The sequence below is a fragment of the Aquarana catesbeiana genome, linkage group LG12, assembly GCF_042186555.1.
Source record: "Aquarana catesbeiana isolate 2022-GZ linkage group LG12, ASM4218655v1, whole genome shotgun sequence".
Taxonomy (NCBI): Eukaryota; Metazoa; Chordata; class Amphibia; order Anura; family Ranidae; genus Aquarana; species Aquarana catesbeiana.
Window position 1 is genome coordinate 219,630,074 of NC_133335.1, and position 18,198 is coordinate 219,648,271.

Consider the following 18,198-nt stretch of genomic DNA (forward strand, 5'->3'; position numbering starts at 1 on the left):
GGGGTTTATATATACTTTAATGGTCAGTAGTGTATACAGGAGATTGGAAATTACAAACTTTGACAATAGTTTGAAGAATATTTACTGTAGACATAACTATTTCAAATATATCAAAATAATGTGAAAAACATAATATGTTGCAGCTTAGCAGTCCTTAGATGAGGTGACTGTATTAAGTTCACTCCTCCACTGTATCTATGGAGGAAGCCATGGCTCTCCATTACTTGGGGGTTGGGGGGATCATTAGTTTTGCAGAAGAAAGATGACATTGTTTTTGCTTTCAGTTCTACTCAGAGGAAGTGACAAGGACACGGCTTTTCTGGCAAACATTACATCTATTCTCTGTACATGTTAAAAATGTTCTTAGCCTGAAAAAAGAAAACAAATGCAACCACCATGTCTATAAACTTGGAGGCTGCATTATATTAACTGCTTCCTCACAGCAAAGCAGCCAAGCTGTCGCCAGAAGCAGGCTCCAATCTGCCAGTCAGATACAGTTCCAAAGAGTCATCGCACTCCTCGGCACGGTCTGTATAATATATATATATATATATATATATATATATATATATATATATATATATATATATATATAGACAAATCTGGTATATGAATATACCATATACCACACATACACACTATATTACCAAAAGTATTGGGACACCGGCCTTTACACCCACATGAACTTTAATGGCATCCCAGTAACAGCTTCACAAATGCACTTCTGGAAGAATGGTCAAACACTCCCATAGACACACTCCTAAACCTTGTGGACAACCTTCCCAGAAGAGTTGAAGCTGTTATAGCTGCAAAGGGTGGGCCAACTCAATATTGAACCCTACGGACTAAGACTGGGATGCCTTTAAAGTTCATGTGCGTGTAAAGGCAGGCGTCCCAATACTTTTGACAATATAGTGTGTAATATATATATATATATATATATATATATATATATATATATATATATATATATATATATATATATATATATATATGATTTAAAGACTTGTAGTTTTATGAAACATTTTTATTTAGTAAAATAAACACTTTAGGCCCCACTCACATTCCTTTATAAACATTTTTTAGGAATATAAAAATATATTCCATCATATTCTATTCCATCATATTCCTTTATAAACTTCTAAAAGGAAAGGGTCTGGTAAATCTCCCTGAGACTCAGACGGCAAAACTACTAACAGAGGTTGTAGCCCTCCCCACTACTATATCCAAAGAAAAAGAAATTGACCTTAGATATACTTGTATAGTGGTTTTCAAAATGTTTATTTTTTGAATTCATGAATAAATACATCTAAAAAATGTATTTTTCTTAAATCTGCTATATATTAGACATGAGCACTGTCAAAAAATTTGTTCGTTTTCGTTTCATTCGTTTTTTTGCTTTTTTCGGAAATTCGGAAATTGGAAAATTCAGATTTTCCAATTTCCGAAGTTCCAAATTTTCTAATTACCGAATTTTGAATTTCCAAATTCCGAATTTTCGGAAATTCAGAAATTTCGGAATTAACGAATTTGTCAAAATTAGTTAAAAAACAAATTCGGAACTAAATGAATTGCACATGACTAGTATATATGAAATATTCCATATGAATCATTTGTGTTCCCATTTTCAGCCAGTAGGTGGAGTTCTTAGCTCATTTTTACATGGTATCCGAATCCTTCTTTAGGGGTGGACTCCAAACTGTGGCCCTTTGTATGCCTTTATCCAGCCCTTGGGGCACTATTTCTCCCACTGACACCAACAATGGGGCACTATTCCTCCCACTGACACCAATGATGGGGCACTATTCCTCCTACTGACACCAATGATGGGGCACTATTCCTCCCACTAACATCAATGATGGAGCACGATTCCTCCCACTGACACCAATGATGGGGCACTATTCCTCCCACTGACACCAATGATGGGGCACTATTCCTCCTACTGACACCAATGATGGGGCACTATTCCTCCCACTGACACCAATGATGGAGCACGATTCCTCCCACTGACACCAATGATGGGGCACTATTCCTCCTACTGACACCAATGATGGGGCACTATTCCTCCCACTAACATCAATGATGGAGCACGATTCCTCCCACTGACACCAATGATGGGGCACTATTCCTCCCACTGACACCAGTGATGGGGCACTACTCCTCTAACTGACACCAGCGATGGGGCACTATTCCTCCCACTGACACCAACGATGGGGCACTATTCCTCCCACTGACACCAACGATGGGGCACTATTCCTCCCACTGACACCAACAAAAGGGTACTATTCCTCCCAATGACACCAACGATGGGGCACCATTCCTCCCACTGATACAAACAATGGGGCACTATTCCTCCCACTGGTACCAACAACAGGGGACTATTCTTCCCAATGGCATCAATGATGGGGCACTATTCCTCTCACTTGCACTATTAATTCCACTGATACCAACAACAGGGTACTATTCCTCTCAATGACACCAACGATGGGGCACTATTCCCCCCACTGATACAAACAACGGGGCACTATTCCTCCCACTGATACAAACAATGGGGCACTACTCCTACAACTGACACCAATGATGGAGCACCATTCCTCCCACTGATACAAACAATGGGGCAGTATTCCTCCCACTGATACCAGTGACAGGGTACTATTCTTCCCAATGGCACCAATGATGGGGCACTATTCCTCTCACTTACACCAGCGATGGGGCACTATTAATTCTACTGATACCAACAACAAGGTACTATTTCTCCCAGTGACACCAATGATGGGGCACTATTCCTCACACTGACACCAACGAAGGGGCACAATTAAAGCGATTGTTAACCTAATAAAAAAAAAAAAGATCCTATTCCTTTAAAGCATGTTATACAGCACAGTGCTTGTGCTGTGTCATGTGGCCCCTGTATTACCTGAAATACCCGGCTGATCCTGGCTGGTTCTGCCCTCCTCTTTGTAAACTGACCATGGTTTATCATGGCTGCTGAGCTCTGACATCGAGGTCAGTTTACGTGCCTCCGTCATCCGCTCTCTCCTTTGTCCTCTCCCCCCTCCCCTCCCTGCCTGTCAGCTCCATGTCTGTGCCCGCCCCCTTCCTACCTGCTGCTCAAATTACTGTTAAAGTTTTACAGTATCCTCTCTGTTTATTATTGTAATCTGCTCCTGTGTCTGTGCCTTATAAAAAAAAAATGCAGCTATATACCTGATTTTAGAGCGCTGATCGGAGCCTCTCTCCTCCCCCCCCCCTGACTAACATCAGTAGTGGATCCTCGGCCCCGCCCACTGAAGCTGTCAGGCCGAGAGAGGAGAGAGGCGACAGGTCACCTGAGCGCCGATTGGCACTCTAAAATCAGGTATATAGCTGTATTTTTTTTTTTTATAAGGCACAGACACAGGAGCAGAATTCATTAATAAACAGAGAGGATACTGTAATTTTTACCTAGTGGGTTAACAACCAATTTAATTCCACTGATTCCAACAACAGGGTACTATTCCTCCCAATGACACCAATGATGGGGCACTATTCCTCACACTGATACCAAGGATGGGGCACTACTCCTCTTGCTGACACCATTGATGGGGCACTATTTCTCCCAATGACACCAACGATGGGGCGCTACTCCTCTCACTGACACCAACGATGGGGCACTACTCCTCTTGCTGACACCATTGATGGGGCACTATTTCTCCCAATGACACCAACGATGGGGCGCTACTCCTCTCACTGACACCAACGATGGGGCACTATTCCTCACACTGACACCAACAATGGGGCACTATTCCTCCCACTGACACCAACTATGGGGCACTATTAATTTCACTGATACCAACAACAGGGTACTATTTCTCCCACTGATACCAACAACAGGGCATAGTTTATTCCCACTTAAGCAAGGACATTGTCTATTCCCACTGGACCCCTAAAGTCTTAAGAAAACTAAACTGGCCCTTTCTTTAGAGGGTTTATAGACCCTGCTCTATTTGTGTTTTTTCACAAGTCTCAGTACCAGGTGAAGGAGACCACATTTTCCAGTGCTGCAGCACAGTAACACATACAGGTCTTGTCCTTCCCCCAGCCTGTTTCTGGACATTGAAGGAGAAGCAGCAGACTGATGATCTCTCTGTCACTCTGCTCTCTCCTCCTATCAGCATGCCCCTTGCACTACAGCACAACTGATTGGCTCCCTGTGCTGTTTCTCCCCCCCCCGTCTGAACTCCCTGTACAGGGACTGCAAGAGGCTTCTACCAGGTCAAATTCAAGTACTTACACTGTTTGCATTTAAAAAATACATATAATGATGTATACCTGTATATGATTGCAGATCTGCAATCATTTTTTTTTTATATTTGTTTGGAGTGCAACTTTTTAATGTTGATTAGGAAAAAAAAAAAAAAACGATTGAGAGAAATCCAAAATGGTGAAAGAACAATGTGTGGAGGTAGGGTGTAGGGTGAGGTCACAGTGATGGACAGCTCCTGCCTGATTCTCACCTGTGATGACTCCAGCAGTGAGGTATACGGTGATGATACTTGTACAGAATGACGCGCACACCATCCCGAGCGAGGCAAACAGACCGCCAACCATCATTACCGGCCGGCACCCAAAGCGGTTTACACAGATGCTGCACAGGGGACCTGGGAGGGAAGGAACAAAAAGGTTATTCTGGTGACATGCGAAATCTTAAAGCTTCCCCTCCTCCTGATCGCCATTATCCCCCATTATAGAATCCATCACCACACTGGGGTTTTTGTGGCCTTCCCTTCTTCATCCCATATTAGTAATACAGCAGCCTTAAAGCGGAAGTAAACCCATCCATAAAACAGTTTCATTTCCGGCACATGCCGGAAATGTAAGACTCCCATTGGTTGTGCTCTCAACCAAACTGTCAAACCATCCAATGGCTGGTGTCATAACTGATCACATGTGCATCATCATGGCAGTTGTAGATTAAACAGAGGCAAAGATGGCAGCTTCCTTGGCTGAAAACGATAGGAGGGTTTACTTACACATATAAAACCTATAAGGGCTCCTGGAAATAGTCCTGAGATATGCAGAGTGCAGCTCACAACAGCCCCATAGTGTAGAGTGACTGTCTCCCCCCCCCCCCTTCTCTCTTCTCAGAGCACTCCTCACTGAGCTCCGCAGAGTGCAATGTCAGCTCTCCGTCCCCTTTTTTTCTGACAGCTCAGACAAGCTTTCTAAATTCAGCACTTTGAACGGATGTAGCTAAGAGAAGACTGCAGATAAACAGATACAACTTATGTTAGGAGGATTTGTTTCCGTGTGTATCACCTGAGGCCTGTCACTTCACTGGGTATATAGAAACTTAGAAAAGTGACGGTAGAAAAAAAAGACGGCCATTTTTCTACGGCGGGCACATCGTAAACCATCAGAAAACGACGTCTGCGCATGCGCGGCTACTTGACAGAACATCAGAAAACGACATCTCTGCCGTTCTGTGCATGCGCTTCCGACTTCCAAACAAATCCAACTTCAGAACCATTAGGAAGTCCCTAACCCGTTCGCAACTCGGGGACCCCCTGTACAAGCGATGTCTTGATATACAAGTAGCGTCATGTTACAACTAGGTATAAAAGAGAAGAGAGGCGCCTCTAAGCGTAGTAATATGGTTACATTAAATGAAGTTAGAACATTTTAGCAACATATTGCTACACTTAGAGGCGCCTCTCTTCTCTTTTATACTCTGGAGCTCCTGATGGATTTTGCTTCTAATCCCCTTGTGGAGGCTTCTATTTGTGGATGGACATTTTATGGTTATACAACCTGGTCACATTGCTATAATCTTTTTATATAGACTATAAGCCCTCATGCACACAGGCTGTTAAAAAAACGTTATGAAAACGCCAGTATTTTAGCAGTGACTTTTTTCAGCTTTTTTCAGCGTTTTTGTAATAGCATTTTTGAGCGTTTTTGAGCGTTTTTCTGCGTTCGCGTTTTTGAGCGTTTTTTTTTTTTTTCAAATTTTTTTTTTTTTCAAGGGATCAAAAACGCTAAAAAACGTTGGTGAATGACGTTTTTGAGCGTTTTTCAGCGTTTTTCAGCGTTAGAGCGTTTTTACAGCTGAAAAACGTCTCTCAGAACCCACTGGTCCTGGGTTTTTTTTACAGCTGAAAAACGTCTCTCAGAACCCACTGGTCCTGGGTTTTTTTTACAGCTTAAAAACGCCTATGCCACTTGCAGCTCAAAAACGCCTAGGTGGGCATGAAGCCATAGACTAACATAGACAGGCCTTTTTAAGCTGCAAAAAAAGCTCAAAAAAGCAGCTGTAAAAACGTCCGTGTGCATGAGGACTTAACTGAAGGACTTATGAATAAATGGTTGTGGAACGAATCACCTGAGTTTACATTATTTCTTATGGGGAAATTTGCTTTGATATACAAGTGCTTTGGTTTACAAGCATGTTTCTGGAACAAATTATACTCGCAATCCAAGGTTTTACTGTACATGTTTTGTATTTATTTATTTTTTACTAACATTTTGTGTAGTATAGATCTAGGTTTGTCCCAAGCATGTCTGAAGCCATTTACTGTTGACTGGCTCACTACCTCCGCTGGAAGTTTGTTCCAAGCATCAACTACCCTTTCAGTAAAATATTACTTTCTAAGATTAGTTAACTTTCCTCCAGTTAGTTTGAGGTCATGTCCCCGTGTTCTTAAAGTGGATGTAAACCCAATGTCATCCTTTCTAAACTACTGCCATGGGGGTTATCTAGAAGGATATACATGCCTCCTGCATGTATCTTTACCTGTCAATTGTCTACCCTCCATAGGCGTGCGCACAGGGTGTGCCAGGTGTGCCTGGGCACACCCTAATCACCCCGTGTGGTGCATATTTCCAATGTTTAGTCCCCTGATATTTCACCAATTAAAAAAAAATCATTTTTTTTTCTCCTAAAAAAATGTTTAAAAAATGATATTGTAACTGCCCTACTGACACCACCAATATCTGCCCTTATGACACCATTCACTGCTCTACTGACACCTTCCACATATATACACATGCACACACATATATGTTTGAGCTTTGGGGTGCACACCCTAATGCAATAGGCTGCGCACACCTATGCTCTCCTCTGTCTGTTATGAGACCCGAAAAACTGCAGATTCTGTGGGCGGGTCTGTTGTCCGAAGCTCGGTGGGTGGAGTCGTGATGTCATTAGACTCCCCGCCCACCTCTACACTCCCCTTGTCAATATGCATTTTCTCCTGTGTATTTCTTACACTGAACTTCTGCTATGATCTCTAACATCCAGTGAAAAGACAGGAAAGTAACCACATGACTTCAGCATGCCAAATCACGCTGAGGTGTGGAACAGCCAATCCTTGTAGAGCTGCTGAAGAAAGGAGTGGGGGAGGGAATTAAAAAATACTGCATGTCTCTTAGGCTAGTGCACGAGATATGTAAATCACCTGTCACTCACAGCAAGGGGGAGGGTTTGACAAAGTTTTTCTCTGTTTGTCAAGATTTATCTCACTGAACAATAAAAGAGGATTGCTCAGAGATGGATTAACTCTTTGTGGCAAGACTGGGCTCAAATGATAGGAAATCTTATACTCTACATTATGACATAAAAAAAAAAAAATTCGGGTTTACATCCACTTTAATTTTGGTTTCATATTGAAAAAACTGTTTTCCTGAACCTTATTCACTGGTTTGATGTATTTGAAGGTTTTATCATGCCTCCCTTTTCCCTTCTTTCCTCCAGACTGTACATATTAAGTTCCTGAAGGCTCTCCTGAAGTTTTATTTCTCAGACCTTTCACCATTTTCGTTACCCATCTCTGGACTATTTCATCCATATCTTTCTGTAAGTGAGGTCTCCAGAACTGTACACAGTACAACACAGTTCTAAATGAGGTCTCAATAAAGAGCTATATAGTGGAATTCGGACCTCTTTCCTGCTATTGGTGATCCCGCTAGTGATAACTATAGATCTATATAGCGGAATCAGGACCTCCTATCTGCCATTGGTGATCCCTCTAGTCAGTGGCGGCCGATGCTTAATATATTGGGATGGGAGACGGCTGTGAATGCGGCGATCAGGGCATTACCTTTGGAGTCAGGGGGAATGAAGAGCTGGGCCGTTGATTGTCCTCCCAGGTGAACAGGAAGTGTGTCCTGAGACACGATTGGCCAGGGAGTCCTAAGACTTCCTGGCCAACCGGGTCACAGGAACTGCTTCCTGATTGGCCAGGAGGAGAATCAACAGCCCAGCTCTTCATTCCCCCTGACTCCAAAGGTAATGCCCTGATCACCGCATTCACAGCCGTCTCCTACGAGGGGGGGTGTTTCGTGTTAGCTTGCCGCCATGTCACACAACTGGGTGGGCTTGGGGCACAGTGCTCTGCGCCCCGAGCCCACCCTTTTTTGAAGCCAATTAGAGCCTCAGGCTCTAATGACGTGCTTAAAAAAAAAAAAAACATTGCAATCCATGCGTCTGGCGCCCTGCATGTAGATTAGAGGCCAGACGCATGAATTAGGGGGGCAGCGCCCCTGCGTCCCATATGGACGGGCCGCCACTGTCTCTAGTGATAACTAAAGATCTATATAGTGGAATTAGGACCCCCTCCTCCTGCTAGTGATCCCTCTAGTGATAACTAAATATCTTTATAGCAAATCAGGACCACCTTCCTCCTGCTGGTGATCCCTCTAGTGATAACTAAAGATCTATATAGCAGAATCAGAACTTCCAATCTGCTATTGGTGATCCCTCTAATGATAAATTAAAGATCCATATAGAGGAATCAGGACCTCCTTCCTCCTACTGGTGAGCCCTCTAGTGATAATTAAAAATCTATATAATGGAACAGGACCTCCTTCCTACTATTGGCAAACCCTCTAGTGATAACTAAAGATCTATATAGCAAACCAGGACCTTCTTCCTCCTGCTGGTGATCCCTCTGGTGATAATTAAAGATCTATACAATCAGGACCTCCTTCCTACAACTGGTGAGCCCTCTAGTGATAATTAAAGATCTATATAGAGGAATCAGGACCTCCTTCCTACTATTGGTGAACCCTCTAGTGATATTTAAAGATCTATACAATCAGGACCTCCTTCCTACTATTGGTGAACCCTCTAGTGATATTTAAAGATCTATACAATCAGGACCTCCTTCCTACTATTGGTGAACCCTCTAGTGATATTTAAAGATCTATATAGAGGAATCAGGACCTCCTTCCTACTATTGGTGATCCCTCTAGTGATAACTAAAGATCTATATAGAGGAATCAGGACCTCCTTCCTACTATTGGTGAACCCTCTAGTGATATTTAAAGATCTATACAATCAGGACCTCCTTCCTACTATTGGTGATCCCTCTAGTGATAACTAAAGATCTATATAGAGGAATCAGGACCTCCTTCCGCCTGCTGGTGATCCCTCTAGTGATGGATCTTAGAATTATATTCGCTTTCCCCACTGCCTGGTCACACTGTGTGCTCATTTTGCAGTTTTCTGAAATAAGTACCCCCCAAATCCAATGTTGTACTCTCTTTTTCTTAGGTGCATTATTTTACATTTAGAAACCTTGAACTGCAGTTGTAAAGATTTACAACCACTTAAAAAAAAAAAACCCACAGACAATACGTCTGTTTATAGAGAACGCTGGTAACCATAAGACCGACAGACCGAGTGTCTGGCTTTTCATGAACAGGTTAATCCCGGTGATGATGGATTACTAGAGGAGCCGATTTATACTCTCCGGATAAGCATCTCCAGAGAGTACACTCACCATGGTCACATGCTGCTAATGGGGGACTTCTATTACAATAGCACAATGGAGACTTCTGGGAAAACAAAGCCACCCAAGTGAATTGCGTGCTGGGATGTGGTTTTACTTTATATTATAAAGATGCTACAAAAAAAAAAAGAAGAAGGTGTGAACGGAAGATTTGCATTCTCAGTAAAAGCTGAAATGATTTAATTTATCAACTGCATCTCATTGCAGTTTTAGCTGTGATCATTTGCAGTATAATCTGAATAAATTTCCAGGTGAAGATTGCAATAACTCATAACATGCTCAGTTAAAGGCCCGCTATGGTGGAAAATCTGCGGTGCAATGACATAAATGAAGTATCATTGTGGGGTTTATTTATAAAATATCCGGCGCACTAATGTTAGAAGCATTGGTGCAAAATACAAATGCCCCTTATTTTTCCAAAGAGATGAATGCCTGTATTGTCGACTCTACCTTGGGACCAAAATTCTGCATATTTTTCGTACTTGATTTGATTGTAGCCTTATTAGTGCAATAGTGACATATTTTTTGGAAATACCTCAATAAATAAGCTATACTGTATTCTGGCCACTAGATGGAGCGGATGATAAAAGCATTGGTATCTTAGAAACAATATGGAATACAGCATATTGTCCAACTTGCATAAATGCTTCTGACATTCACATAATGAATGTAATAGACCCCATGTGACAATAAAAAAAATAAAGTTAAAAACAAAAAACAAAAAAACAAAAACAAATAATGGATGTTTTTTTTTTAGAGGGCGGCAGAGCAGTGGCCAACAGGCAGCGCCGCCTATCAAACTCTGCAGCCTGAGTTAAAAATGCCATAACCGCAAAGCATTATGGCATGTGTACAGCCCTGTCAGGCTGTGGGAAGCTGAGGGGGAGTAAAACCTCACCTTAGCTGCCTGTTTTTTTTGCCCCTTGGCTGCCCATGCGAAAAAGCCTTAAGTTTCAGCTTTCTTGGGGAGAAAGGGAAGGTTAGGGGGAAGCAAAGTACCTTTTTTTTTTGTCAGTATCCCCTTCCCCAATCCTCACCCAGAGATGGGTGATTTTGCCTTGACATGACCCGACCACCCTCTTTAAGTCTCTCTGCACCTCGGATCTCATCACACATGTGCAGCGGGGAGCCAGCTGAGAGCCATCAGGAAGAGACATCTGGCTCCCAAAGACACATTGGCGATGCCGGAGAAGAATTGTCTGCGGAGAAGGCAGCGCTGGTCTCCAAAGACTGCTATGTACCGTTTTTGTAGCTGCTGCTGACTATTAAGTTTCCCAACACTGAGTGAAGTTGATCCTTAAAGTCTATTTAAAACTTCATGTCCACCTAACACTACCCTTGTCCACAGGGTGACAACAATGTGCTATTTTGCTGGAGAACATACAGCTAGTGGCGTAGCGTGGGTTGTCAGCACAGGGGGCAAGGCAAGTAATTTGCGCCCCCTAACCTGTGGACTTTTAGCAATCCCCGAGTCCCTTCAAATATGATAGTACTGACCTACCTGATTCCTATACTGACCACTACACTAACCTACTTGATTTCAACACTGGCCAACATGATCCCTTTACTGACCATTACACACTACACTGACCACTATACTATACTGTCCACTACACTGAGAACTACACTGACCACTATACTGTCCACTACACTACACTGACCACTATACTGTACACTACACTGACCACTATACTACACTGACCACTATACTGTACACTACACTGACGACTATTCTATACTGTCCACTACACTGAGAACGACACTGACCACTATACTACACTGACCACTATACTATACTGTCCACTACACTGAGAACTACACTGACCACTATACTACACTGACCACTATACTATACTGTCCACTACACTGAGAACTACACTGACCACTATACTACACTGACCACTATACTATACTGTTCACTACACTGAGAACTACACTGACCACTATACTACATTGACCACTATACTATACTGTCCACTACACTGAGAACTACACTGACCACTCTACTAAACTGACCACTATACTGTACACTACACTGAGAACTACACTGACCACTATACTACACTGACCACTATACTGTACACTACACTGACCACTATACTGTACACTACACTGACGACTATTCTATACTGTCCACTACACTGAGAACTACACTGACCACTCTACTACACTGACCACTATACTATACTGTACACTACACTAAAAACGACACTGACCACTATACTACACTGACCACTATACTACACTGACCACTATACTGTACACTACACTGACCACTATACTATACTGTCCACTACACTGAGAACTACACTGACCACTCTACTACACTGACCAATATACTATACTGTACACTACACTAAAAACGACACTGACCACTATACTACACTGACCACTATACTGTACACTACACTGACCACTATACTATACTGTCCACTACACTGAGAACTACACTGACCACTATACTACATTGACCACTATACTATACTGTCCACTACACTGTCCACTACACTACACTGACCACTATACTGTTCACTACACTACACTGACCACTATACTGTTCACTACACTACACTGACCACTATACTGTTCACTACACTACACTGACCACTATTCTGTCTAATACACTGACCACACCACTACACTGACCACTATACTGTCCACACCACTACACTGTCCACTACACTATACTGACCACTAGACTATACTGTCCACACCACTATACCGACCACTACACTGACCACTACACTATACTGTCCACTATACTATACTGGATAGTAATAGCAGGTAATGTGGCGCTTACTAATAAAAAACAAATAATTGTGACGCTTCATGAATTAAAGAAATAAAAAAAAAAAAAAAACAGCTAAAAAGTGCAATTAATAATCTTATCACAAAATAACCTAATGTATAAAACAATTACTTGGATATTCCAAAGGAAAGGATCCAAAATAAATAGTGTCCTTGAAATTAATCTCTTATATAAATTGTATAGCAAATGATTAACAAACCAATGCTATAACAATACATGAATGAATGTGCAAAAACAGTAATCAGCTTTCTGAATGATGTTCAATGGTGTCCTAGGAAGGTGACTAAACTCACATATATGCCAATAAATCCAATAAGTCCGAACCGTGGAGGTAGGAACATCAATAAGTGAATAAGAACATGCATCAGTGGCATAAAAGCATGTGCAAACTAATGTGTATCAAAGGTAAATACTGTGCAAACAACAATTAATTGTGCAAAGTAATTGTGCAATAAATGACAATAATCTGTGCAAATGTATAACAATATAAAGTGCAAATGGCAATGAAAATAAGGTGCAAAAAATAGTCCAAAAATAACTCCCAGTAAGCGAATAATGTGATTACACAAATAAGGAAATTTGGCATTTGCACTTTATATTGTTATACATTTGCACAGATTATTGTCATTTATTGCACTACATATTAGATGCCTCTCTCTCCAGCCCCCTCCCCCCCCAACCATCCATTCCTCACCTTCAGACTCCGGAGGATAGGAGGAGGAAGAGGAGGAGGAGGAGAAGACAGCGGCCCCGGCTGCTCACATTTTCCGGTGCTTGTCTCCCCTGCGCTCCGGCCGCCATGTTCAGTGTTTTCCGGCGCACTGTGATTGGGCGTATGGGGGTCATGTGTGGAGGCGGGACTTCAGGAGCAACCGCAATCACGGACAGGCCAGCCCCACACCGCACATGACCCCCATACGCTTAATCACATGTCGCCGGACACTGAACATGGCGGCCGGAGTGCGGGGGACACAGGAAATTTAAATTAGGAGGAGGCAGCCAGTAGTGACACTAGCGCCCCCCCTAAATGTCGCGCCCGGGGCCACGGCACCCCCCGCACCCCCCACGCTACGCCACTGCATACAGCGTTGTCACCCTGTAAAAGGAAGTAGAAAAAAAATGAACAGCTGGTGAGATCAGCAGGTCATAGAATGATTTTACAGGGAAAACAAGACCTGGTGTGTGAATGTTAGTGACAGGCTGTATCAGATGTCATTATTTTATTTGGCAATGGACATTAATTATTAAAGTGGTTTGAAAGGTTCTAGGTTTTTCTTTTACCTTAAAGTGTTACTAAACCCACAACAGTAAAATCAGTCTGTATATGCAGTAAAGCATGCTTGTTTATACTCTAACCTAAGGGGTTGATCGTCTGCATTGTGTAAAAATGCTGTTTGATCCTGTCTTCTCCGATCGTCCCCTTCTTTCACTGTCCCCAATGCATCTCCTATTAGTATAGAGCCTTTAGAGTCACTCTGCACATGCTCAGTTTGTTTTTCTTGGGAGGGTGCATGTGATCAGCACAGGGCCAATCAGCACTGTCCAGACAGAGGGTCAGGGGTCCTGCAGCCTCATAAGACAGAGCAGAATGAAAACTCCTCCTACAAGCTTTAACCAGACACTGATTGAAGTCATAAGACTGCTATATACTGCTGATGAGAAAAGGTATTTAGCATTTTTTTTACACACTCACATAGCTCCCAACTGTCCCTGATTTTAAGGGACTGTCCCTGATTGGAAACAATGTCCCTCTGTCCCTCTTTCCTCCGCATTTGTCCCTCAATTTGGTTTGGGCTATATAGTTGTATATAAAATGCACTTTTTAACTTTCAAAAAGTGTTTCCCAACGCTAAACCATTCATCCAATTTCTTAATTGCTGCATTTGTAAATTTTAAAAGCCAATATAAAGGAATAGTAGTGGTTAAAAAAAAGCCCTCGTGGGTTTAACTGACCTTTTTTTTGGTTAATTCTCCTTTAAGGGGGTGTGGCAGGGGGCGTGTTCTATGCCTACATATGTTTTCTAGTAGGTGTCCCTCATTCCCATCTCAAAATGTTGGGAGGTATGCGCTCATTTGTTATTTTGCCCAAAGTTGCACCTAGGCCTCTTTCATATGGGTGGCCCAGGAGCAGTAAAAAGCGGTGTTTGAGTCATGGTTTTACCGCTCTTCGGTCACCCACCTAAAGTTTTCAGCGGGAGGGGGCTGTTCACAAACTGCTGCAAATTTAAAGTGATACTAAAGTCTGTTTTTTTTTTTTGTTAAAAATAACAAACATGTTATACTTACCTGCTTTGTGCAGTGGTTTTGCACAGAGCAGCCCAGATCCTCCTCTTCTCAAACACAAAGCCGAGGCCCGGCACCGCCCCCTTTCTCTCCTCATTGGCTCACTGACTTTGAATGACAGCCAGTGGCCCCGCACTACTATCTCAGCCAATGAGTAGGGGAGTCCCTGAAAGCCGAGTCTCTCATGCAACATCGCTGGATCTAAATGGACGTCAGGTAAGTATGAGGGGGGCTGCTGCACACAGAAGGCTTTTTATCTTAATGCATAGAATACCTGTACATTAGGATAAAAAAAAAAAAAAAACCTTCTGCCTTTACAACCACTTTAACACTAAATGTCAAGATGACATGGGGCACCACCCACATCCTTGTGACGTCACTTCCCGTTCCAGCTCTAGCACTGGCTTGCGTTCCAGAGTGGTTATGGCTCGTGCAGGTGGACATAGGCTTGCCACCTCATCCCTTTAAACCCGAACACATATTAATTACACAGGTCCTGTGGATGATTAAGGTGGTAATTAAACTCTGTGCCCTATCTGCATTAAATTAGCCTTAGAACCTGTGTAATGTGTATGTGTTCGGGTTTAAAGGGATGAGGTGGCAATCCTAGGTGGAGACCATCTGAGCCAAGTATCTCTCCTCAGCTGGATGACAATAGGAAAACTCAGCTGCCTCCCGGCTGCCATCTTACAGAAGCCTGGCCAGAACCTAATCTTCCCTACCTTTGTGAGTGTATTTTAACCTTTGGTTTGATGTTTTAAATAAATGGATACACTAAGATGGTGGCGCCTTCTGCTTTTTCGTTTTTGTTGACATGTGGAAACACCTGTCAAACTTGACCAAGTCAATGGGGCTGCCCTGCAACCGCGAGCCAAATGCTTAACTCAAAATTGTGGCGCATTAATCCCATTGTAAATGGCCATTCAGCAAAAATGGTTGTTCGTGTGCTTAGCCGCACTCTGCAAAAAATGTGCTTTTTAAAACAAAGCAAATGTCTTTTTAGTAAACAGCAGCCCAAAAGACAATGATCCATTTATCCTCAATAAAAAATATTAGGCAAAATTTCTTAGAGTTACCGAGACAAAAGAAGGGAACGTTCTCTGTAAATGACACGTCTAGCGAGGCAGACAACTGGTCCAGCTGTCTTTTAGATTTCGTGACCTCCTGTACAATCAATCTGTATCCAGCCGGCTGCTGGGAGTTATGCCAAACTGGATTACGCTGTCCCCATCCTCTACATGATATAGAGATAGCACACAGGGCTCAGCCACAGGACACACCACTATCATGGCGGAACAGCCTGCCTGCATGTTACTTAACCACTTACCGCCCAGTCCTGGTGTCCCTTTAACAGGGTCTTTATGTAGGGGTAGGCGGAATCGGCCGATCATGTGACCACTGTGATTTGGTGTCACAGTGGTCACATGATCAGGAACTGGTCCTGCTGGCTGCCGATCTTTAGCAGGGATCAAGAGCTGTCGTTGACGGCCCGGTCACTGTGCTCTGGGCCCAGCTCTTTTTTTCATTTTTCTCTTCCCCCCTCCTAAGTTTAAAAAAAAGCTCAGCCTGTCTTCTGCACACTGTAGAGATATCATATCCTTCCATGGTTTGCCCATATACGTGTCCTTAAACTGGTTATTCACCGGGTGCAACATCCCTCATGATTATGTGGTTTTTGTGCCTCAATGTTTATGCTTCATAGTCTGCCACTAGAAGCTTCCTAGTACATTTTTTCCAGACAAGGTCTTTGGGAGTGATGGGTCGTTTCCCTCCCTCTCTAGGGTGGCATATTATTCTGTTACTTTAGGCCAAACCTTTAGTGGGCCTGCGTTAATTACTCCCTCATATTCAACTACATGCTGTACGAACCTCCACCACAGGCTCCATTACATGGTCCGACCATTCCCCGGTGTTCCTGTCCTACGCTCTCACCGACACCCTTACGTCTAAGACCAAATGCTGGAAGCTTAATGAAAGCCTCCTACGAGACAAGGAGGTGCTTACTGATGTCACCAGAGAACTAAATTTTTATTTTCAAACCAATGATCCGTCAGAATGTGACCCCGGTATTGTCTGGAAGGCGGTGTTCTTAGTAAACACAGATCAAGGATCAAGAAACAACGTACAAAACAGTTAACATCATTACTTGACGACCTACGGGTCTTAGAAGCTCGACATAAACATGCACCGTCATCCCCCTTAGAGAAGGAACTTTTAACCCTGCATGCAAAAATTACAGACCTGTTGCAGTTGAAGGCTAAGGCAGCATTACAGATTTATCGGAAAATATATGAATCGGGTGGTAAATGTGGCAGAATGTTAGCTACGTCCCTTAGGGAACAGAAATTGGCCATTTATCGTACATAACACCGCCAACAGGACTGTTGTGATGCCCCAACTCATTGTTAGGGAATTTCAGAGCTTTTATGACTCTTCATATAATTTGAAACATGAGATCCCATCGCAAGACCGAGTAAGAGCGTATTCGTATCTATCTTTCTCCCACATGCCCAACTATATACTGAGGCTAGTGAGGCACTGGAAGATCCCATCACAATGGAGGAACTTCAAGGCGCTATAGGGGCAACTAAACCAGGGAAAGCACCGGATGGTTTCACTATACAATATTATAAGACCCTCTTACCCTCTATCGGCCCATTCATGGTAAAACTGTTTAACGTGGTGGGACTCATCTTTTTCTGCAGATACCCTACAGGCTCACATATCTGTGATTCCTAAAGAGGGCAAAGATCCAGCCTCTTAAGGGAGCTATAGACTGATTTCACTGCTTAATGTTGACCTCAAACTTTTCACAAAGATTTTAGCCACTAGAATTCAACATCTACCACATCTGATCCATTTAAACCAAGTAGTCTTCGTGCCAACCCGTGAAGCGAGACAATATGACAAAAGTCCTTAATTTACTACATATCGTCAACACATCCCAAACCTAGTGTATATTTCTGGGCATGGACGCTGAGAAGGCCTTTGACAGGGTAAACTGGAAATTCATGCTTTCAGTCCTGCGCTATGCCAGAACATGCTCCAGTGGATTTCTAATATACTCACACCCCACAGCTTGGGTCAGAGCCAACTGGGGCCTGTCGGAGTGCTTCAAAATTACTAATGGGACACGACAGGGCTACCCACTGTCACCCCTCCTCTTCGCCCTATCACTGGAGCCTTTTCTATGTGTAGCACGGCCCCCTAGAGGACTGCTTAGATTTACCTGCTCATCTGGGCAGCTGTGACCTAGTGAACATTCCAACCCACCTGACACTCTGGGTTCAGACATCCTTGTTTGCTGTGGAGTAATAAATCAGACACTGCTTATTT

The 18,198-nt window shown here is 42.9% G+C and overlaps 1 protein-coding gene across 2 annotated transcripts in view; it reads right to left on the reverse strand.

Moving 5' to 3' along the window:
* Positions 1-18,198, reverse strand: part of SLC16A3 (solute carrier family 16 member 3) — a 64,782-nt gene that overhangs the window by 10,752 nt on the left and 35,832 nt on the right. For both annotated transcript variants that reach the window (XM_073606699.1, XM_073606698.1), the window contains one exon: positions 4,497-4,640. In XM_073606699.1, coding sequence (XP_073462800.1) covers positions 4,497-4,640 — 144 coding nt within the window. The remainder of the gene's footprint in view (positions 1-4,496; positions 4,641-18,198) is intronic.